Source organism: Monodelphis domestica, chromosome 7 (genome assembly GCF_027887165.1).
Source record: "Monodelphis domestica isolate mMonDom1 chromosome 7, mMonDom1.pri, whole genome shotgun sequence".
NCBI classification, from domain to species: Eukaryota; Metazoa; Chordata; class Mammalia; order Didelphimorphia; family Didelphidae; genus Monodelphis; species Monodelphis domestica.
In genome coordinates, this window is record NC_077233.1 from 177536423 (window position 1) to 177561138 (window position 24716).

Below are 24716 nucleotides of genomic sequence, written 5' to 3' on the forward strand. Positions count from 1 at the left end.
TTTGATTGCATTCTCTGACATTGTATAGTCTAAAAATTATTGGGAGAATATGGTTTCTGAGTTGGATTTAACTTTTTAAAATTTTATTGATACCTTTTGTTTTTAACATCATCTACATTTCCCATTATGCCCCTTCCCCCTTTCAGAGAGACATCCCTAATATATGAAGAGGGGAAAATAAAGTTCAGCAAAACTAACCAACCTATCAAACAAGTTTTAACACTTTCTCCAGTGTTGCAGTCTTAGAGTTGCCTACTTTTTCTAAGAAGGGAGGCAGTTGCATTGCCATATCTCATCTTTGGGGCCAAGCTTGGGCATTACAATTTCATAGCATTCAGTCTGGATTATTTTGTTGATTCCCCGCCCCCCTTTACATTGTCCTGGTGTCTGTAAATATTGTTTTTTTGCTTTTGGTTACTTTGTTTCTATTATTTCATATGTCTTTGCTTCTTTATAGTCATCATTTTTTACTGGACAGTCATATCCCATTCCATTAAGGATTCCACATATGTATGTGTGGATGTATGTATAAAGTTTACAGACTTTATATTATTACTATTATATTACATATGTATGTTTATATATATATACACATACACACATAGATGACAATGTTTCAATCTAAGTGTTCTTAATTTTATTTTTATAACAGTAATTCTAAAATGGGGCCCATAAATTTCACTAGACTTCCAAACAAAATGAAACAAAAAAGCCCCCTGCATATATTCATATGCTACAATTTTTTAAGATAGTCAATGGTTATCCATTTTTTTCTGAACAAAAATTAATACTGCTATGATTATTTTGGTTTATAAGACATTTTTCTTCTAATCATTGATCTTCTTATGGTATGTGCCTAGTAGTGAGATTTCTGGGTCATAAGACAGACATTTTAATCACTTTCATAGTATAGTTCCAAATTGCTTCAAAGTGTACTTTAAATGACTGTGATTGTCCCATGTTTGGTGGTTTGCAAAACAAAAAACAGCCATTGGCACCTCCAACATTTAAAAAACAAAAACTAATCAACTTAATGAAGCCCCCACAGCACATATTTATAGGACATGGATGAGAACTAGAGAAACTTAGTACAGACAAACATAAGCGGTCTATGATCTGTATCATTGGAGTATTGGAAAACTTGTCCTAAATTCCCTCTGTCTCTCTGAATCTCTTTCTCTGTCTCTGGGTGTGATTTGCTTTGTCACTTTATTACATTGCCTATTTTGTCATTCATATGAAAGAGGACTTTGAGAGATAGACCACATTTCAGTACTTCTATGATCCTCCAGAAATTCTATGATTTTTATGTACATCTCATTTCCTTCACATCCTGCTAGCCAATGCTCTTTAACTTCAGTGATTAAAAATGAAATTAAGTAAAAAAAAACCCACCACATTGTGGTCCATATTCTAGCAACAGACTTCTGTTACTTGATTCTCACACAGTAGGTACACATTCTTCCATAGATCTGCTCAAAGCCCTTTCGGTTTGGTGACATCTGCCGGGTCCTAGCAGCCTTTGAGGAACTAGGATCACATCCATACCTTGATGAAGAATTAAAGTGGGACTTAAATTGATTTAAACATGGTGAATTTTGGACAATGCAAACACACACTTTACTGAAATACTTAAAATAGGGACATGCTATGTTAGATTCAAATTTAAGGTTAAAGACTGAATATAATAATTATTGGTTGCCAAAGGAAACTAATTTAACTGTTACAGCTAGTAGGGCATCTCTAGCCAAACTAGGGTCTGGAATTTAGACTCGGAGATGATAATATGTTTCAATAAGACAACAACAAAATCCAAAGAAATACTATGGATATTTCTCATAGTCAAAAGATATTTCCCCCTTCCACCCCAGTTTTGTTGCACAGAGTAGTATAAAATCTTGAGTCTACTCACATGCCTAGTATAAATGTTTTTTTTCTATAAATGTCAAGTCCTTCAGGGGTTACACTTCATTTGATCTTTTGTGGCACTTTAATTTTGAAATTGAGTCAAATGTCGCGTAGAAAGCTTGCATATTCACTTGTTTCATCTAAGACAAGATTCTAAGATTCTAATCAAGGCTTTTCAGGAGCAAAATGGACACAATCTCAAAGGAGAAGTTAATGTTGGACCCTTTTAATCTCTTTGGATTCTGGAGAAGGTTCTTTCTGGCTATTAACTAATTTCTTATCCCTTTCCCCTTCCCTTTTGTTTTCCAGGGTAATCAGGAAGCTACAGCAGCTCCTGACACGATGGCACAGCCTTATGCCTCCGCTCAGTTTGCGCCCCCTCAGAATGGCATCCCTGCAGAATACACGGCTCCACATCCTCACCCTGCTCCAGAGTACACAGGCCAGACTACAGTCCCAGAGCACACGTTAAACATGTACCCTCCAGCGCAGACGCATTCTGAACAGAGTGCCACCGACACAAGTGCGCAGACTGTCTCCGGCACAGCCACAGTAAGTGTAGCATTTTTGTCTTCTGGAATGGTTTGGAGAGGGTAAGACCTTGAGCAAGTGCTTACCTCGTTGATAAATGGGGAGGTCCATAGTGGGATTTCTATTAGCCTAATGGAGCCTATTTCTGGCACCAGGGCATGATCTCCTCACCCTCAAATAGCCTAAATTAGTTTAATATCTTCTAGAAGATCACTCTGGACTTGCCAGAGAATTAGGCCTTGGTGCCCCAAGTCCTGGGCTGTTTTTCACAGATAAGCCATTTGCCACTGAAAATGGGTCAACCTTTTTTTTTCTTGTCACCCTTTTCTTCCTCTTTGCCTAGGAGTTTGTCATCCCACTCGAACCAAAGCATTTGCTTTCTTTCTCCTTATTTCTTTGGTCTAGAAATAAAAATATCCTGATTCCTGCACTTGGAGCTTTATCCAATTAAGAATTAACATCATTTTGTCTTGAAATTTTCATTTTGTTGGTCTTTTAGAGATTAGAGATCTCTATTAGAAGACATGTTGGACAGAAAGTGTCTTCACTTCTTTCGTAGTAGCATCTGTGGCCTTTTTGATTGGAGGATAAAATGTGCATTGTGTTTTGAACTTGGAAACTTATCCAATTGGGGTCAACATCATTTTGCCTTGGAATTATCTTCATTTTGGGGGGCGCATTAGTAGCCTTTCTGATTTAAAAATCATTACTTTTCTATTTTTCCTGCAAGTGGTTAAAAATATATGAATGAGATTTTTGAATGCATTCATTAGTTTTACTCAAGTTGCTTGAGTTAGTGGTGGCAAGAAAGGTCCATGACTATGGAGAGAATAAGGTTATATCAGCAAGTAGTTATTAAATACATATTTTATGTCCAGCCTTGTGCTTTTGAGGACTATGGGGTGGGGTGGGGGGGAATGTTGAAGGAATGCTACCCAGGCTTGAAGAGTTTGCAATTCAAAAGGAAAGATGAGATAGACATACAACACCAGTAGAAAACAATAAAGGGTTGTAAGGTTTAAAGCCTGGGACAAAATTGAAATATTGTAATAATTCAAATAAAAATTATCATGGACTGTGAAACATATGTTAGAAGAGCAGATAGTACAATAGGAATATGAAAGGGGTAAAATTTAAAGAAGAATGCTATAGAAAGTTATAAGATGGAATTAAAAACATTTTTTTCTTTAAAAAAAAAAAGATGTTTTCTTTTCCTTTATAATTAGATATACTTTTAGAGTCAGTGTAGTGGTTGGTCGTTAGTTTTGCTAAACTACTTTCCCCCAACTCTTTCTTGTAAAAAAAAAACTTTCTTATAAAGAGTGGCCAACTGAGTAGGGCCAGCCAGTTAACAAACATTTATTAAGCTTCTTCTATCTGCCATGCACTGTGCAAAGTGGCAGAGATACAACGAAAAACATGGAAGGAAAGAAGAGATATTTTCAGGAGTGAATGTGTTACAAAAACAAAAGGTAAGACAAATTATTTGTTTCAAAGGGGAGGTGTCTCATTTCTTCATGATTCCATTTCTTGTCTTTCTGTCACATGTTTCTATTGTTTGAGGTAGTACAATATAGTAGAAATTGTGGAAATGGAATCAGAAGCCCTTGGTTTAAATCCTTTTCTGCTTCCTATGTGACCTGACAAACCATTTAACTTCTCTCAATCTCAGTTTCCTAATCTGTAGAATGAGGGGTTGGGATTACATGATTTCCAGGGTCCTTCTCACTCTATAACTCATATTACTATGACTCTATAGCCAGGAGAAGGAATTCTGATGTATCTGCCTTCCTTTAATTCTGCCTGTGACCTCAGAAAGATAGCTATTCCAGGATTTGATTCTTCCATAGAATATAAATATAGGAATAGAATAAATTCCCTGTACAGCCTATTCAACCCAAGATTCTATCCGTTTCAGGGGCAGCAAAGGAAGGTTTACAGGATCTGACCACCATTGCCTCTTAAATGGGTTAGAGTACATACCTTGGGCATCCTTATGTTCTCCTAAACTTGTGAGTGTAGGACCCAGTGCCACTATCAGTGCAAATGCCCAATTTGTCACAGTGGAGCCCATTAGCCAACTTTGAAAAACTAATAGCAGCAGGAGGAGGTAAGAAGGAAAAATCACCCATATGTTGTGACTACATATTTTCTAGTGTTCCAACTGCACACAATGCATGCATAGAATTTAACACCTAGCATAGTGCATATATAATGTGAGTCTGAATATACCCAGAGCTACCACAGCATCTGAAAAGTAAAGGCTGGGAGAACTTATTAGGTCATCCAGGCAAATCCCCAAGGGCCAAGATTGTTCCCTACAGGACATTTTCTGCTGAATTCAGATTTAAAGTAGGGCTCAAAAATATCATGCATCAGTTTGCTGACAGAGCCAATACTATTATATATTATATACTACTCCTGACAAGGTATTTTACTCTTGACATATTATAATTAGAAATTTGCAAGTAGAGAATTCGCCAAGTATCTCCACTAGCAACTTAACATCTATTTTTAACACCTCTGCAATCTGCTGAAAGTCTCCCACAACCTTCCCATCAGATTCGTACACTCCTAATGGGAGCCAACAAGGGTGTCCTAGAGATAGGCACAACAGCAAAATGCTCCGTGGCCTTTGAGAACATGCCTTTAATGAGCCAGACTCTTCCTGTATTTTAGCTATTCACTACCCGCTATGGTGTTAGACATCCCTGGCAGCTGCATTAACTCCTTCAAGATGATACGGGATTCTCTTTTCTTTTGTTTCTTCTTTTTTATTTACGGGAGAAGTTAATGTTGAGGCAGAGGAAAAAAATCTTATTGTTTTCTTCTGTGCCAGTTGTGTGGCACACAGTTCTGTAAATGGAGAAATCCACATGGATCTTCAAGTACAAAGAGATAGACTGGACCTCATCTAATGGCTTAGATGGCTGGCATCTGACCTGGGGAAAAGGGATTGGGGGCACATCTGCTGGTTCCTTGAAAAGATGAGCAAGAAAATTCCTCATTCCTGTGGGTTGGCTTTTGTACTGTACGGCTTGTGTTCCTTGTAGCATCTTTGTTTCACCTAGCTGAGCAACCTTACTGATGTTATCCTGCCTCCCAGGTGAGATAACATCCGCTAAGTGCTTTGCCAACTATAAAGCACTATGTGAATGCTGACTATTATTCTGACTAGTTTTACTGATTATTATCATTCCTTAAAGATGATCCTCCAGGCCTTCTCTTTTCCTTTCATTTTCACCCACTTTGGAAGCTGTAATTAATAACTAAAACAAAGCAGTTTGAGTATTGTTTTCCAAAAGTACTTCGGGAAATAGAATTTTAATTTCAAATACACATTCAGGGTTTTACAGTGGGCCTAGGAGGCAGGTAGAACAAATGCTATCACCTCCCATTTTACAAACTGAGGCTGAAGAAAGTGAAGTAACTTGTCCAGTTAAAAAACTAGTGATAAAGCTTAAAGTGAAGTCTTCTGAGTTCTAAAGTACTTTTTAAAAAATTATACCAGTCTCTCATCCATCTACTTTTATATCTCTTTCTTACTCTACCCAATATTAATTCTCCCTTTCTACCAAAAACAAAACAAAACATGTCCTACTCATTTCCCCACCATTCTCACTCCTTCTGCCCCCAAATCTCTCTTAATAAAATTATGAGCTTACATTTCTTCTGAATGATTCCGATGTCATTTGCTGTCCGAACGTGCTTTCCTCAAAGGACATTAAAATAAGAAGAAGATAATAACAACAACTAACATTATATAGCACTCAACTATGTGCCAGATACTGTGCTAAGCTCTTTCCAGTTATCTCATTTGACCCATTGATCTATAAATATTTATTAAGTGTACTCAGTGTTTGGGAATACAAAAAGAGGCAAAAGCCCTTGAGGAGATTGTAATCAAAGGTGAGGGGAAACATGCAAACAAATATATAGCACACAAAGCAAACTATCTACATACTAAATGGAAAATAATTAACAGAGAGAAAACACTAGAATTGAGAGAAGTGGGGAAGGCCCCCTGTGGAAGGTGAGATTTAAGTTTGGACTTGAAGGAAGCCAAGGAGGTCATTAGTCAAAGTAGGAGAACATTTCAGGTATGGAGAAAATTCCCAGAGCTGAGAGATAAGAACATGTTTGTTGAATAGATGGGAGGCCAGTGTCACTGGACAAAAGAATATGTGGTAGGAAAGAAGATGTAAGAAGACTAGAAAATTAGGAGGGGACTGATCATGAAAGGTCTTGAATTCCAGAATATTTTGTTTCTGTACAAGAAAGAGATTAAGTTACTTGTCCAGAGTTACATAGCTATTAAGCGTCAGGTCCCTTTTGGACTCAGGTCTAGTGTCCTTTTAGTTCTTTGCTTAGTCGAAAAAGAGCTTGGATAGATCACATACTTTCAGTCCTCAGAAAAACTTGGACTCAAAACCTGGCCAAGATATAGTTTAACTGTACTCCAGAGAAAACACTTAATTTCATGGTACCATGGCAACATTTAAAGATTTTAATTTACAAATAGGTTGCTAATTTGCCTTGCTAGAAGTTCCTCACTGATAGTAATATTAGATCCAATAGGAAAAAAAGTATCTAGATCTACCTATAGCCATATTCTCACATTTTCAAGTCGGGACTCCTTTATGCTTTTAAAATTACTGAGGACATTACCCCCTCCCCCAAGTTTTTGTTTATATGGGTTAGAGCTATAAATATATACCATATTAAAAATTAAGATAGCTTATTATTATGAAAATAATTTTGACCTTGTAGATCCTCTAAAATGAAGTTCCTGAACCACACTTTGGGAACCACTTATCTGTAATGCTAAATAAACTGCATACACACAAATAACATATTTGAAAGTCAGCAGGGTTCTAGTGAGAGGACTTAGAATCAGGAAGAATGAGGTCTCTGACCATGGGCGAGTCATTTAACCTCTGTTCATCTGTACTGGAGAGAGAGTTTATATACTTAGAATTTCCACACATGGGTGAAATTACTATTCTCGTATCTCCAACCATAATGTTGTGCCACAACATATATCTTTGCTTCTGGGGATGAATTTTGCATGAACTCTGAAGATTAGTAAGATTCTGACCCCGGGGATAATATGGCAGCTCCTATTCGCTTGAGGATCTGGAAGCAACACAGCTAACAGACCAGAGCGATTTATGAATTTTGGAGATAAAGGGGAAATCACCCAGTCTGCCCTTAACTATTTGCCCTTGTTTACAGATTGAAGAAATTGGAGTTATTTGACCATAATTACAGGAGCAAGACCTTGACTCCAACTCTGCTTACTTTCAATCCAATATTCTTCTACTCATTTTGGAGTCCTTGTTAGATCTAGGTGACATTTAGTGGCATTGTGTCTGGGTCAGGAGGAAGAGAATCATTCCCTCGTTCAACTTTCTTTCAAAGAAAAGGAACTTTGGAAAGGAACTCTGTGGAGTCATTATCCAAGGGGAAGTTAAAAGTTATATCTCTCATTTCCCAGTTTTACATAAGGTGTGTTTCATTCTTTAAGGACTCCCAACTACACTTAGGGGAATTCATAAATCTCATTCTCATAGTCAAACTCCAACCTAGGACTTTACCCCATCTTCTCTAATCGGTCTGTCATCTTATTCGATTGGGAAATATCCAATACGTTTATTGTCTTTAAAAGCTATTCTATAGGACAGTTAAAAAAATAGAATTTTGATACAGATTCTAATTAAATGATGTTCTTCTACAAGTATTGGCAGCCTTTGCATACATACTCAAAACTCTTATTTTATCAATTCCACTTATCTCAGTTAGCTGTTAGGATAGCAATCATATCAAAGTAATATATATTGGAGTATGGAGTTACAAAGATTAAATGTTTGATTTGAAAAGAAGTCTGCTGAAATCTTTCCATTCGGTATAGGAGCTATCTCTGCAACATTGCTAAGAGACTTTTAGCCTTTTATGTACTTGTAGTGATAGGAAGTTCATTACTTCACAAGACAACCTTTTCTATTGTTAGGCAACTGTTATTGTTAGAAACTTCTGCTTTATGTAGGAACATAGAACCATTTCCATTTCTGTGAAATATTCCTTCAAATAGTAAAAGACAGCTATGATATCTCCTGCTAAAAATTCCCATATTTAGCTAAACATTCTTATTTTCTTTAATTGTTTTAATGGTAAAATAATAATCCAATATTTAAATTAAGTTTTTAAATTATCATAAAAGTTTTTCAGATCTCCCACCATTCTGGATCTCTTATCCTTTTATAAAATATATATTTTTTCAAATTATTAAATAGTTGAATGTATTGAGGAACTATTTTCAAACAGGGTGTCCTTCCCAACATTCCTGGTCTATTCCAGGCTATCTCCTTCCTCAGACAGACCTATGAACTCTTGAAATTCCCTGAAGAAGAAATTTTGGCATCTTGTTACCTCATTTCCAAATGATTATCACTCCTTCTTTTACTATATAAATGAAAGCTAATAAAATCTTAGACTGTGTTAAGAAAAAGCATAGTAAACAGACAAGGGAGCAATATTTCCTGAGGTGTTCTGCTCTGTTCAGACTACATCTACACAATAGTGTTAGGTTCTAGGAATATCTTAGAAGGACTATGACTATTCAAAGGACAAAGAGTATCCAAAGTGAGATGGCCAGATTGGCAAAGGAAGAAAGTAGGGATGAGAAGAGATAATGAGTGTGGGAAGGATCATAGCCTGAAAAAAGACAGTGGATGGGGGAGGATTATTATTGGATTCAGGTAGGAAATTGAGAAACCATCAGGTAGAAGAGGAGTTCAACTTGTCTTGTTCCCAGAGGACAGAATTTGCAAAGTTATCAACTGAGACTGGAGGGAAGGAAAAACCCCCAAAAGCAGAACTGTCCCAAAATGTGATGGGAGTCCTTGTTGACATAGAAGTATAGGCTTTTTCTCATTTGAAATCTTCAGGAAAAAGCCCGAGTATGTTGACAAGGGAACACGTGTTCAGGTGTGGATTAGACGCAATGGCCAGAGGTCCCTTCCAATTCTGACATTTAGGTGAATCAAATAGACTTTAAGTCCTTAGGAGAGAATGGAGGTTTGTTTTACTTCAAATAAATAAAACCCAGAGCATTTGGGCCTCTTTGGGATGGAAACTGAATCTAGCCTCTTTTTAATTATTCATTATCCTTATAGCTTATTTTTCCAGAGATTAATCCAGAGATAAATATTCCTGAGTTTCATTGACTGTAGAATTTTCTAGAGGTGGGTAAAGGTTAGATATCACTACCCTTTGGAATGTGTTGGGATGTACAATTTTATGCAGCTTTCTTTAGCCTCTTTTGTGCTTGGTTCTTAATAATGCTTCCACAACTCCAGGAACTATATTTATTTCATTTAAATAATAGCCTGCTAGTTCTGGTTATTTTGCCAGTGTGTGCTGTATTGTATATTATAGTAGTATTGTATATTATAGACATCCCCAGTGCTAACTACTCCTGGGACAAAATGCTTTTGCAAAGGATCTTTCTTTATTTCAGTCTGCCGAGCAAGGCAGTGCCTCTGAGACAGCCAGCTAGTCAAATTGTAGCCTTTGGTGGAGAAATTGGAACCAATGCTCTCCTTGTCTACCGTGGGCACCCACCCTTCTGGTGAACTACTGGAGTACTCTTTATTCTTTCAAGATGACTTCCTTGATGAGATAGTTTGCCCATGGATTAAATAAGGATATTATTCAGATCTTTCCTCTTTACTGGAGTTTACGGATCTCAGGGGGAATCTTTTTCTAGACTTAGGCAAGGAAGTCACAAGAGCTCAATGGCAGGAAATAGAGGATACTATAACCTGAAGAACTGAATTTTAAGAGTGCTTAATATCTTTTTTTTTCTGTAAATCTGCTCTGATAGATTGTCTCCAATAAATGAGTTTGGAATGAATTTGGACTAATTCAAACTAACCAGATTGCATGTCAGTGTGTTTTTCTTTGTCCTGCATATTCCAGTTCTATTTCAGAAGTTAAAAATCTGGCTACCCAAAAACTTTATTAGTGATTTATGATTTAGCATAACAAATTAAATCAAGTCACATAGTATTAATATGGCTCTATTTAAAAAGGAAAAGGGGTAGATGATAGAAATATCTTTTTGTGTGATTTAGAAAAGGTTTAAAAAATAACAAAAGTTAATGGTTTTAATAAATTCTGTATCACCAAAAATGGTGACTGTAGCATGAAGAGTTACCCAGGATAAATTCTCACTTCATTATTACCCTTATTAACAAAAATATACTGCTTTGGGTAATTCTCTGAATAATTCTCCCCTCAATTCACTTAGTGTCTCTATAGCGCCTCATTACTGGCCATTTTTTTTCACTGTCCTAACTGTGGTCTCTAATATCTTGCTGCATATGGACTTTTGAATTCTTAAAGAAAAAAGGGGAAAAAAAAACTTGAAGCCATTCGATGTGCTAACTAAAAGGAGCCTGGATTTCCCAGAGAAACTTGCTACAATGAAATAGCTAATTATAACCCAAATTGTATTTGACTTATGCATCTTTGCTTCACATTGTAACACTATAATTTAAATAGATTGTTCTCTAGACTTTTTTGGAAGGGAATTAACTTCCATTTTGACTAAGAAAAGAGGTAGTAGCAACAATGCACAACTGACATGATTTTTTTTTGTGCCTTTCCTGTAATTGGCTCACAAGTAGAAGTTGGGTTAGCAATTATATAAGGAGTTGTCGATGGTTCCTGGGCAATGTCTCTGTGTGACATTAGTCTCATAGTTATGTGAGGAAAGAGAGGATAGGGAAATCTTAGGAGAGGAGAGCCCCAGAGATTTTTCTTTCTTGAAATTGAAGAGTATTTTGAGGAAATACAGAAAAAAATTTAACTACCTGAGAACCATAGGGCTCCTGTTTACCTTTTCATTTAATCCAAATGGTAACTTAGCTCTAACATTTAAAGACTAGTTTCTGTTACCTATAGAACAGAAGATGAATGGAAACAGAAGATAGGAGGAAGGTTAAATGATTGAGCTTTGGAGATTTTGGCTTTCCTTCTTCAATATCTTCCCTATGGGGCCTCAGGAAAAAAAATTCTGTGTAAGATCATGAAATTCAGAGGTGGATGTCATGATAGAGATCACCTAGTCTAATACCCTCATTGCATATATAAGACACTGAGATTCAGAATTGCCACAAACTGTCTGAGGTTTCTTTTTTGGGGGTGGGGGGGACTTTTACTTTATTTTTTTTCATTTGAATAAGTTTATTTAGTCAATTTAGAATATTATTCCTTGGTTACAATAATTGCATTATTTCCCTCCCTCCCCTCCACCCACTCTTCCCGCTGCCAACGCGCAATTTCATTGGGTATTACATGTGCCCTTGGTCAGAACTTATTTCCATGTTGATGTTTGCATTAGGATGTTCATTTAGAGTCTACATCAACCATATCCCTTTGACCCATGTATTCAAGCAGTTGTTTTTCTCCAGTGTTTTTACTCCCACAGTGTTTCCCCTGAATGTGGATAGTGTTCTTTCTTGTAGGTTCCTCCAAGTTATTCAGGATCACTGCATTACCACTAATGGAGAAGTCCATTACATTCCATTGTTTTACATCAGTCTCTGTGTACAATGTTTTCCTGGTTCTGCTCCTCTCACTCTGCATCACTTCCTGGAGGTCATTCCAGTCCCCATGGAATTCTTCCACCTGTCTGAGGTTTATAAGAGAGCTAAGTAGTAGGACCCTTAATTGAACTCTTCTTCTAATTTCAGTGCTCTTATTCTTGTCCCTGATTCCTCCTTTAATTTTTTCATAGCTCTTTTTATTGAGACTGCTTACCTCCGTCAAGTCCTATCTTTCTTCTTACTCTGCCCAGTTCAACACCGGATTCAAGTATATTCCATTTATATAACTGCTAGGTTTTAATTAATTAATTCGCCTCCTGATCCTTGATCTCTTTGTCTTTATGGATTTTAATGTTATACTTCTTTGGAGCCTCAAATGGAGAATTCATCATATCTTGTGGTCCAGAGTCATGAAAAAGCAAAGGTTTCACTGATCGATTTAAAAAAAAAAAGAAGACTACTCAATTGTAACATTTTTTTTCTCTTCAATACTATCTTCAGCATAGGTATTACAAAGTAAGTCACACTTTGTTTTTTACTAACACTAAATCTGGCCTATTACAGATTGGTATTATAGCTTCCCTTCTTGTGATGTTTTCCTGCTGTTCCAGAATCAATGTTGTATTTATTGGTTTTATTTCCCCTCCCCTGTTTTAGCAAATACCACAAATATTGGGGAAATGAAAAATGTTATATAGATGACAAGTTTTCACTTGAGTTTCTACAATATTGCATATGGGAGACTATTAAGATCTTTGCTACTGCAAATGAGAATATAATTCATAATTCTATTCCAGCTTCCCTTTGAAGAAGTGCTAAAAACAATTCAAGGATTACACATCTTAAATGCTCTTCATTTTACTTTCATAAATGACATTACTGGTGGTTCTTTAATTGTTCTGACCAAATATTTTATAGAGCTGTTCACTGCTCCTTGTATTCCAGTAATTGTCCAGAAGAATTATATAGGAAAAAAAATCAGAGAATCACAAATTTCTGGAAATGTAAGAGTGGGAGAAAGCATAGCAAACAAATTATAAATTGCATTCAAAAAAATAACCCTGGGAACATATGTGACACAATATTGTACATACACTATGTTTTGAACTGATGTGTGTTTCTAAGGAAATGCCATGATTTTCAGAGTATCCAAAGTTACCTAGTGTTAAGCCTAACCCTTATTAATGACATAGTATACAAGAAGTAATTACTGCTCTTATACTTCCCAAGTCAAACTAAGTGGACTACTGATTATTATTCTCTGAGTATAATAGGTACATAACTAACACTGAAAGGAAATTGTACTTCTGTGTTTTATTAACCACTTTTCTATTCCCTTGTGCACTGATATGATGCTATGAAATCTACTTAAATGTGATATTACTCAATATAATACAATAATAATGTACATACTATAATGTATTGGATTGCTTTGCAAACAGCAATTCTCAAATTGAATTTCCTATCATTGCCTTGGGCCAGCCCTGTGTTGTTGGACTTGCTGTCTTTTTCATGGCTTCTTTTCAATTCTATGCCTCTTGAGCTCTGTCTTCACTAATATTTGGGTTTTTACTCATGCAAATCAAGTGGCCCAGGTACATTTTACTTACATCTTATCTGTTTTCAAAACCTCATTTACCAAAATCTTAAAGTATCTTTCTGCTAGAAAATATGAGTATCTTTTTAGACACTGAATCCATCAACAGAAGATGTAGAAAAGTCCTAAAGTTAAGCCAAAAATAAAAGAAAAAAAAAACTGCTCCAAATACAAGATAGGAGTAGTATGTTAGACAGTGGGAATAAAACTTATTATTTTATTATCATGGAGAATTCCTCTTTCCATGAGGAGTTCTCCCCACTAAGGTATGAAATTTGCAAGTTTAGAGAGTTGCCTTTAGGCAATGAGTTATTAAGGGACTTGCTTGAAGTTATATATTCATATTTTGTAGGTCTTCCTGAGTTCAAAGTTAGCTCTGTCCACTTTACCAAGTTGTTTTTCAATCGACCAGAGATAATAGGGGAAGGGGAATATTAGGCCTCTTAGTTGACTTAGTTTTTGATATAGCTACCTCAAAAGCCAATGCTACTTAAAACTGAATTTATTTAATGACTGAAACACAGTAGGTAATAATCCCATTGTTATTTTCTCTGATCCAGCCATTCCATTATTAGGGTATTGGGTACACTTCAGGGTGTTTTATTTTATTTATCATGCAAAACACACTTCCATATTGGCCATTGTTAAAAGCACTCTCATACATAACCTGAACCCCAAAATAAAACCATAGATACATTGATGTGAAAGATAGTATGCTTTGATTCACATCCGTCCGACCCAAATGATTCTTTCTCTGGAGGTAAATAGTATTTCGCATCATAATAAATCTTTCAGGATTTTCCCAGATCATTGCTTTGCTGAGAGTAGCCAAATCTTCACAGTTGATCATCATACAGTATTGTTATTGTGTACAATGTCCTCCTGACTTTGGGGTATTATATTTTAAAAGGAGGGTTAATAAGCTAGAGCATGAGAATTTTACCTGGGAATTTTAATGTAACAAACAAATTTTTAAAAATATGCATGGTCAGGAAAAAAAAAACAAATAAAACTAGAGCATGTGAAGAAGAAGATAACTGGCATAGTAAAAAGACTTGAAACCAAAATTGTAGGAAAATGGTTAGCCTAGAGGAGATGACTCATGAGAATATGATAGATGTCTCAAAAATTTGAAGTGCTATTATGTGAAAAAAGAATGAAGCTTATTTTTGTATTGTATTGTAATATATTGTAGGTATATTACAATTCTGGTTGGAAATTATGAAGAGTAGATTTTGGATATGAAAAGGAATTTACTTATATTCAGAGACACTTTGTAGTGGAATGAACCACTTTGTCCTGTGATAAGTTCCTTACCAAATGAGGTCATGAAGAGACAGACATGACTAAAATGACTGGGAAAAAATGTCTGATTCACTGAAAGAGTTCCAAGAAGGCTAGATAGCCACCTTCAAAAACGTTTTTGGTTTTTTTTGGTGGGGATTTTCAGGTAGAAAACCAGACGAGGTGCTCTCTCAGATCATTTCTAAATCTAAGATTCTATGACTAAAGTAGCTCAGGATAGATTGGAATGAAATATGTTGAGGTGCCAGAAAAGAGGAGATAGGCAGATTTTAGGGAGGACTTCAGAATTAATTTCTGGAGAAATTTTATAAAATCTCTTCCCCTAAAATAGGTTCTCTAATATGATACGTATACTAGTATGTTTAGTAGATGAATCTATAGGAGAGGATCACTAAAAGGACTTTCCCAGTTTGCCCTCTTTGATATTATTGCTGTATCTTGTGTTCTTTCTCATATACACTAGGCATGACTGGGGTTTAAGATATCAAAAAAACAACTAATGGAAAAGTTCAGTTTATTGAACTTTTTTTTTACTCATCTCATCTGGCTAATTTTACCAGTACTGATACACAGGTCAAGTTAAGAAGCATGAATGTATGATTGGGGATAAAAGACAAAGACTAAAGAGAATCAAATCACTGGGAAGCAGACTAATTATAACAATCCAGGACAGGATAGGATAGGACAGTGATGTAATGGACAGAACACTGCTATTTATTTCTTGTGTGGGCTCAGTTCCCTCACCTGTATAGTGAGGGACTTGGGCTATCTATCTCAGTGTTTGTTAATTTTTTTTTTAATGTCATGGATTTCTTTGGTAGTCTGGTGAAGCTTATGGATCCCTTTACAGAATGTTTGTAAGACAATAAAATTTAAATGATTGCAAATTATGTTGAAACAAAAATAGAGGTTTTTTTCTATCCAAGTTTAAGGATACTCTAGATAAGAACAAATGGATTAGATGTTATCCAAGGTCCTTTTAACCTTTAAATCCAGTGATCTAAAACTACTGAAGATTACTGAGAGAATTCCCAAGTAAAGGAAACTAGAGAAATTTACTCCTGATACTAGTAATGTGTCTCCTCACTCTACTGCCTCAGAATTTGAAAGAAATATTACAACCCAGTAAGAGGAACAGATTAGAATAGGTATAGCCTGTGGCCTTGGTCACAAAGACTTAGAACATGTAAGAGTTTTGCAAGCAATAGAAATGGCCAATCAGCAGTCAAGCTGCTTGGACCAGTTGTAATACTTAAAAAAAAAAGTAAAACCCCTTACTTTCCATATTAGAATCAATACTATGAATTGGTTCCAAGGCAGAAAAGTGGTAAGGACTAAGCAATACAGGTTAAGTGACTTGCCCAGGGTCACCCCACTAAGAAGTATCTGAAGCCAAATTTGAACCCATCTCAAGACATATCTTTCAGACCATTGAGACAGCTAGAAGTCCCCTGTAAATAGTTTTAATATCATTTAGGATTGGAATTGAATGAGAAGAAAATCATGGGTATTCTGCATTTGGGAACCTATGCTGAGTTTTTAACAATCCCAAATTACTATGTAGTGCAAAACTCCATCTTTTAACAGAATAGTGCTTTGAAAAGATGCTATTAATTATGGATCCTCACAATATCTGAAAATTCAGAATTGTAGGTAATCCAGAAGGATATGGAGAGTGTATGGTATTGCATATTTCTGACAATGACATATTAAAGAAGTATTGGAAAGAATATTGAAGAAAAGGATGTGACTTTATCAGTAAGAGAAATCCCAAAGTAACTTAGTCAGGTGAAAAATGATTGTGAAAATCTTTGGTGATGAGAGAACAGTGACCAAAATCATAAAGGATGAGAAAGACTGAATGGGTAGCAATCTGTATAACTGAGTGAATATCCACATTAATGGATTAAAGTAAGGAGGTTGCTTGCAGGTCTCAATCTGTAAGCCTAGAAATATGAAGTTTCCCAAGCCTCATTTTTCTTCTTGGTAAAATTAAAATGATAACTTAGTATTTATAGCACCTTCTTCATAGGCCCTGAGAAAAATGCTTTATCATTCTTAAGTGGTTAGATAAATGTTCTCAATAATAAAACTACATATTAATAATTTTAATAGTTACCAATAGTGAAACTCACTTTCAGAAACTGATGTGAATTTAATATAATAAAGGTAATGCTAGCAAAGCTCTATGAAGACCTTAAAATGCTATATATAAATACCAGCTCCACCTCAGAAGGTTTTTGTTGAATACCTCCTGGGTTTCTTGCCCTCTTTCTAAAATATGTAAAGTACCTTCACTGTCCTGTAGCATGCATAGTTTGGTTGGGAAGGTGAGACAAAGATAAAATAAATTCTAGAATCTTGAATGAAATACTTGCATTCAATTAATTTTTGTTTATTCTTTTACCATTTGCTTTGAATCAGTCAATAGGCTATTTTCCTCAGAACCCTGGCATATCAAGCCATAAAACTATGTTTAGAGTGTGGGTCAGCGGTTACTACAAGGAGAAACTTCTAAATTTTGAATATGGTTCACTTAGCTTTAGTCGTAATAGCCTAGTTATCATCTGTATTCCAGAATGATCTTGCTAAAAGAATTTTTTCCCCACATTGTATTTTACCTTCCTTGTCAGTATTTGAACTTGATGTGTATTTTGAAGGGTTAGTTTCTACCGCTTCATTCATACATGCATTATAGTGATTTTCAACAAACCATTGTTAAAAACTTACTGTGCTGAGAACTAAGGAGATAATTAGAAGCAAAAAAGACAACCCCTGTCCTCAAGGACCTTCCTTCTAATGGGAGATGATGACACATAAAAGGTAGTTGAAAAGGTGAGCAGATAAAGATACTTAGGATGAGAGCAGAATTTTGAAATCTGGGAAGAGAATGAAGGCCATTCTGATCTCCTCCACTAAAAGGTGACTTGCAGAGGAATTTGACCGTAGGAAAAAGAGTGAGCCTTACTGAAGGACATTCCAGGTTGAGAAGAACACAGGGGTGGTTGGATGTTCCAGGACAAGGAGGCTTCAAGAACTTATTTTTTTTTAACCCTTCCATCTTAGAATCAATACTATGTATTGGTTCCAAGGCAGAAGAAGAGTGGTAGGGGCTAAGGCAATGGGTGTTAAGTGACTTGCCCATGCTCACATGGCTAGGAAATGTCTGAATTCAGATTTGAACCCAGGACCTCTCCTCTCTAGGCCTGGCTCTCAGTCTACTGAGCCACAAGGTGGTCCCCCTTAAGATCTCTGAATAACAACACTGGGTGCTGGAAGTTAAGAAAGAGGATAAAGATAGTGCTTTATAGAGGGATCAAAAATGGCTTCATGAAAAGGGTAAGTAGTATTTGGGCAAACAAAAAAATATGTATGTAGTGTTAGAAGGTATGGACAGCGAGGAAGAGATTATTCTAGGCATAGTATGATACAAACCTTGAAATGTAGAATGGGGGCAAACCATAGAAGAAATCATAGAATCAAATCAGGAATTTAGATTTGATTTAGTAGGTCAGTAGCAATTTGTATTCAGTCTGTGGTCAAAGACTGATTTTTTTTTTCTGGACATGACCAAAGGTGAGCTGCACAGGCCACCCTGGGTCTCATATGGGTTTAGTGAGAGGGGCAGACTGGAGAGGAGTGGCAGGAGTAGGTTGTGCAGTTGTACGGAACAAAGGCTATTTATATATAATTGCTTTGATCTCAAAAGAAGTATCATTTACATGGAAGTCAGGGGAGAATTTACATTGAGCGTGGCAAATAAGAATAACATCTTGGAAAAAATACTAACAAGAATCTTTAGATTTTAATATTTCTTCAAATGCACCAAAGACTACTTGGGGAGGTATCTGGTGTCCTTTAAAAGAGTAGGAATTTGAATATTTCCTTTTTCATCCCCTTAAGGTCTTTAGTCCTTTTATTAAAAAGCAGAGAGGTAAGATAAATCATTGTGTCTCTGTGAAAATTGCTTTATTATTAATTAATTTTAAAATAAAACTTCTTCAGTTTAAGAGTTATGTTAAAACACTAAACATCTGACTACAGGCAAAATCTATTTAAAGGAAGCCTTCTATGAAGAAAATCTAGATTAAATAGCTAATTTTAGAAATGAAGCTTGCCAGGTATCCTGATACCTTATGAGCAGAAAGGTAAGGAAGATCTTAAAATGTTAAATAACAACTGGAATGCAAAAAGAGACAATTAAGAAATAATATACAAACTAAATTCCTTTTATTTATTTTTCAAATGAGATACTTTTAAAAGGCTAAATGCCTGCGGTTTTTAGAAGTATTTTTATCTTTGCCTACAGAGGTTCCTTCAAAACCAAATTTATAGGATATAGCAGCACAGACAGAATATTTCTCATTTACTTGGAGCTAGTTTCAGAGAATGCATAGTTTTTGGTATTTCAAATTTTCATGTAGTATATTTTGTCACTCTTGAAATACTGTTCACATTTTATCAGTTTTCCTTTAAGTTTATGACTTTAAAACCTTGCTTCATTCTTACATTTGATTTTTATTTTGTTTTGAGACAAAACCATTTTTCCTAGGAAAAAAATGACATTTCAATATAAGACATTTATGGGATTTGGTTTTTTAAAATTTGCTTTAGAGTCACTTTTTTTAGAGATGTGTGTGTTCTAATAAAAGTAAAATATGTTAATATTTAAGAGGCAGTGGTACTGCCCATGAAACACATTTGTGACCTTTTAGCTTTGGTCTTGGAAATGGGAAGAATGATTGAACATCAGACTTTTTTCATGAGAAATGTTTGCAAACCATTTCAAGAAGTTCAAATAAAATACAGCAAGCTAATCTGAATAAGAAAACAAGAAACCCAAGGCAGGTATTTGATTTGGAAATAAAATAATTATGAACATTTTTTCATCATATTTCACATAAACATAATTCAGGCTTTACCAGTAAATACCTAGAAAGACTTCTGATCCCCCTTCCATGGCTGTCTTGCAGATCTGTTGGTAATCCTCCCTACTTTATGCTTCTTCCTCTTTCCCTTTTGACATAGTTATTTGACAATGGTTTCCAATACAAGGAATGGTTTTTCATCTTGCCAACCTCACTTCGGAACCACTGCTTTGTTTTTCCTATCACTCCCTTCTCCTTCCTTTTGTCTGCCTTTCCTAACTCCTCTATCATGTTTTTGGAAAATGAGAAAGTGCAGTTATGTAGTACGTGCTGGAATGGAAAACTACTGCCAGGGAACATTTTCATTTTGGTCCTAGTATTAGAAATGTTCAGCGACTAGGCTGGGTGCAGAGTATATTCTGCACAACTATAATTATTACATTGCCTCATGAAAATGAAAATAGCATTATTAAAAAGTAACAATAAGAGCAAAATTGTTGAAAAAATTTTCAGATCGATAGTCTCAATGAGTAGTCTCTCCTCTTTCCAAAGTCCCAAAAGACCGTTTATTACTACTCTATAGTTTTTGTCTCCATCCTCCTACCCAGAAGTGTTTCTAAGGTCTATGCAATGGGCTCCACCACCATAGGATCTACTGGAGAGTGGTCTTGTTTTGTTAGTCTTTGAGCAGACTTTGAAGGGGTAGGGTAAAGAACCCCAATCTACCAGTTAGCAGCAATTTCCTGTCCCTATCCTTTTCTAGATACCTTCCAGTTTCTGTTAACGTGTAAAAATATATATCTGTCCTTGGTGTTCATTTCAACTGATTTTATCTGGATAATGTTATTAAAATGGTAAGGGAGAGTTCTTTTAAAAAGATTTGCCTCAGAAAGCACTCTCCCCAGGGTAGGTCTGCCCCTTAGTCTCAAGGACTTTGGACACAGGATTAGAATCGCATCTTTTAGAAACATTTCTTTTCTTCAGGTGTAAGCCCGGCCACTATCCAGATAGTCTCTGGTCCAGAGCCAAGCCAGAAAGATGGCTGACCTGGCTCTGGGCTTGGGAAAAAATGGGATCTGACTAAAGTGATCATCTTGATTTGAGGATGTGGGTAGTCTCAGCCCTTTGTCATTGAGCTGTCTAAGGAATGTGCAGTCTTGGTACTTCATTTTGCTGAGTTTGACACCCCATTACAAACAGAGCTGGGAATGTGCAAGTCATGTTTTATTTTGTTTTTTAATTCTAGGAAATCTACTAAAATGCCACTGTTTGGGTTTTTAATGCAAAATTTATGACTCAAAAATGATCAATTGTAAGGTGAAGTGCCATTGATTATTTGCTTTACAAATGAAGTCTTTGCTTTGAGGAAGGGATTATAGGATTTTCATAAATAATAATATTACTTTTATAAGAATCAGTTTGCTACGTAACTTTTCAGAAATATATCTGTGAAAGGGAAGATTGCCAGTAACATTAAGATATTAAGTATTCTTCAGTGTAGACTGTAACTATTGTCATAGTTACAGAAACACAAAGGGAGAAAAAAATTTTTTTTCTTCTGTAGCTACAGTAAATACATAATGGTTGACTGTGTGGTATATGTTAGAATCCACATCTTATTGAGTGGATAGGTAGTAAATATGCCTTTGATCATTTAAGTGGCTCACTTTTACATACAGTTACATCATATACATATACATCTCAGTTGAAATAACTGGTAGCAAGAGTACTATGTTCTTTGTTGTTTAATTGTTTTAGTAGTATTCAACAGGGGGTTTTCTTGGCAAAGATACTGTAGTGGTTTGCCATTTCCTTCTCCAGATAATTTTGCAGATGAGGAAACTAAAGGGGAGAGAGTTAAGTGACTTGCCCAGGGTCATACAGCTAATAAGAATTGAACTTGGGGGAAAAAAAGACTTCCTGACCCCAGGCCTGGCACTCTATACCCTTTACTAGTCCTGGCCTTATCATTGATTTGACAGGTATTAAGTGCTTTTACCTCTAATTGACATGTGAAAATGTTTTAAAGCAATTTAAAATGCTCTATAGATGCAAAGAGAGGTTATGTAAACCAGACAGATCACACAGTGGATAGAGTATTCGACCTATAGTTCAAATCTGATTACTAACACTAATAGACTATATAACCTTATGCAAGTCACTTAACCCTCTACTCTGCCTTCCTCAGTTTCCTCACCTATAAAATGGAGGAAATAATAGCACTTTCCAGAGATTTCCTGATGATAAAATAATGTCTGAAGTACTTTGCAAATCTTAGTGCTTTCTAAATGTTTTTATTATTATCATTAATTATTATTTTGACTGAGGTACTTGAAGGGGATGCTTTAAATAGAATGAATCATTCCTTGGTTAAAGATATTTCTCAGATGAGGATTCTTAGTCTGGGGATCCAGAAGCTTGTTTTTTTTTTAAATTTTGATAATTGTTCAATATTATTAGTTTATCTTGTTATCATCTATATTTTATGTTATGCTTTTATAAATATTATTCTGAGAAAGGGGGTTCATGGACTTCACTTGACTTCCTAAAGGGTTCATGACACTTAGAAGGTTAAGAACTCCTGTGATAGTAGCATTCCAAAACCTGTATTAGGTTACAGTGAATTTTTATTTTGGAAGGACTAATGACTTTTCTGGTTTCATAGGCTCCTAGAATAGAAAAGAACTAAAGTATCTGGCTTGAACTATGGATAGAAAGTTTTGATTTCATCTTCTTATGCCATAAATAGAGATTACCCAATAATTCTGTGAAACATCAAAACCTGCGTCCTAATTATTTTCCCCCTCCCCTCACAAACTCTTCCTATACCCTTCAGAAGAGTGTTTGTTGCGTGATGACACTGACTTGATTATTTGGTATGCTAATATCAAGGACAGTGAAAATAGCAGTTCCATTTACTGCTTTACACTTGAGGAATCAATTTTAACCTGAGAGTTAAGCCTAAAACTTATCCTAAGAGTTGAAGAACCAGGAAATATAAGTTTGTGTAGTTGTATTTCTGCTTCAATGATACGGAACATTCATTTCTAGTATATTCTCTATTGGCTGATTGGTAGACAATTCTGATTCTTTGCTATACAACTTTGATCCAATTTTAAATTCAACAAGAATCTATCATGTTTCAAGAACATTGTTAGATGGTAAGTATACAAAGACAAAAATGAAATAGGGCCCTCCCTTGTCCTCACATAACTTATCTTCTGTTAGAATCTCTTAATATCAGAATGTTAAGACTTCGTATTAGACTATTATGTTTATTTAAAAACTGAATGTTTCATGGCCTGCTTTTGTCAGTTCTCTCTTTGATTTTGTGTGTCTGTATGGGAGAGAGAGACAAAGAACAAGGAAGTGTCTTTTAGATGTCATAGTGCCTTGCACATAGTATATGATCAAGAAAATGTTTTTTGGGTTGACTTGAGGTATCTTGTTAATGATCACAAGTGGCACTGACCATCTGAGATTTCTTTTAGTTATTTTTGCTAACTATGGAGAGATGCAGATTGGTATTCCTTCTCCAAGAACAAAGGAGTGAGAACTGTTTCTAAACAATGATGACTCAAATACAAGGCTGCATATTGGCTTTCAGCTTGACAAATACTTTCTTATGAGGTCATAAATATTGGCGGTACAAAAGGTTAATGTAGTGTGAAATGCTGTAAAACTCAGGAAGCAACCTGCTAGATCATAATGATGCATTAGCACCTTTCAGTCTGAATCCTGATGACTTACAAAGTCTGTTTATAAATGGCCACGAACTCAACAAGTGTATAATTGTGTCCGTTTTCCTAATCATTTTTCAAATGCAGTTTATGAATTAGACACCTCGTTGCTATCATTTCCTTTTCTTCCCAGTCAGAATGTGGTGTTTAGTGAATTCAGTCATTTATGTAATCAGCTTTGGGGATCTCTATCACATGGATCAGTTACAATGGAGAAGAGAGTCAATACCTAGGACTACACAGTAGGTAGGAAATGTTGGACTGGACCTATGATTTCACTGATGTAGAGCATTCCAAGAGGAGGGAACTCCTCCTAATTCAAGAGACACTTTCTTTGAGTCATCAGATATCTTTTTTTTTTTAAATATAAAACACTGAAGAGTCTTCAAGAGTTGCCTAGAGGACTCTGAGGAGGCTAAGTGACTTGTCCAAGGTCATAAAGCCACTGTATGAAAGGCTGACAGGCTGAACTTCAAGCAAGATTTTCCTTACGTAATGCAAATAAACAGTTCATAAAGAAATGGCTTTTGCATTTTTTTTTTGAGGGAGTGGGAAGAAGGTGGCAGTGGACTTTAATCTAGTGTTTTAATCAGTTCAGGGAATTCCTGGTATGAAGACTCCTTCTCTTCATGCATTTTGGCATTGTGATTTATAATACCCCAGCTAATCGATGATGGATTTAGAACTAGAACTCATGTGTTCTAGACACTAAGGCCAGGCCCTTTATCTACTATGCTAGTTTGCCTTGTGGGTTGTAGTAAATATTAAAAAATCATTTTTCTATTTTATATACCGTACATTTGAAGTGTTGATAACAAATATTCAGTCATGAAAAATGATTAATAGATCAGAAAACAGTCTTTGAAATGATTTAGCACAGGTTTTTGGAGTTTATAGTTTAGCCATAGCATTTCATTTTTCATGCAGAGAACATGGAATTTTTATTTTCTTATTCTTACAGATAGTTATAAGAGACTAAAGGAAAATAACAAGGACTACTAGAGGAAATGTAGATTTCTTTTTTAATTGTGTACATTTTGTTCTGTGTTTTGTTCTATGTTTTGCTAGTAGGGCAGGATGATTAATAAGTTAGCTAGATGGAGCAGTAGATAAAGCACTGGGCTTAGAATCTGGGAGACTTCATGAGTTCAAATCT

General features: G+C 35.6%; 1 protein-coding gene across 47 annotated transcripts in view; it reads left to right on the forward strand.

The window, feature by feature from the left end:
* RBFOX1 (RNA binding fox-1 homolog 1) overlaps positions 1–24716 on the forward strand; it is a 2817840-nt gene that overhangs the window by 2635637 nt on the left and 157487 nt on the right. For all 47 annotated transcript variants that reach the window (XM_056804034.1, XM_056804033.1, XM_056804032.1 and 44 more), the window contains one exon: positions 2218–2460. In XM_056804034.1, coding sequence (XP_056660012.1) covers positions 2218–2460 — 243 coding nt within the window. The remainder of the gene's footprint in view (positions 1–2217; positions 2461–24716) is intronic.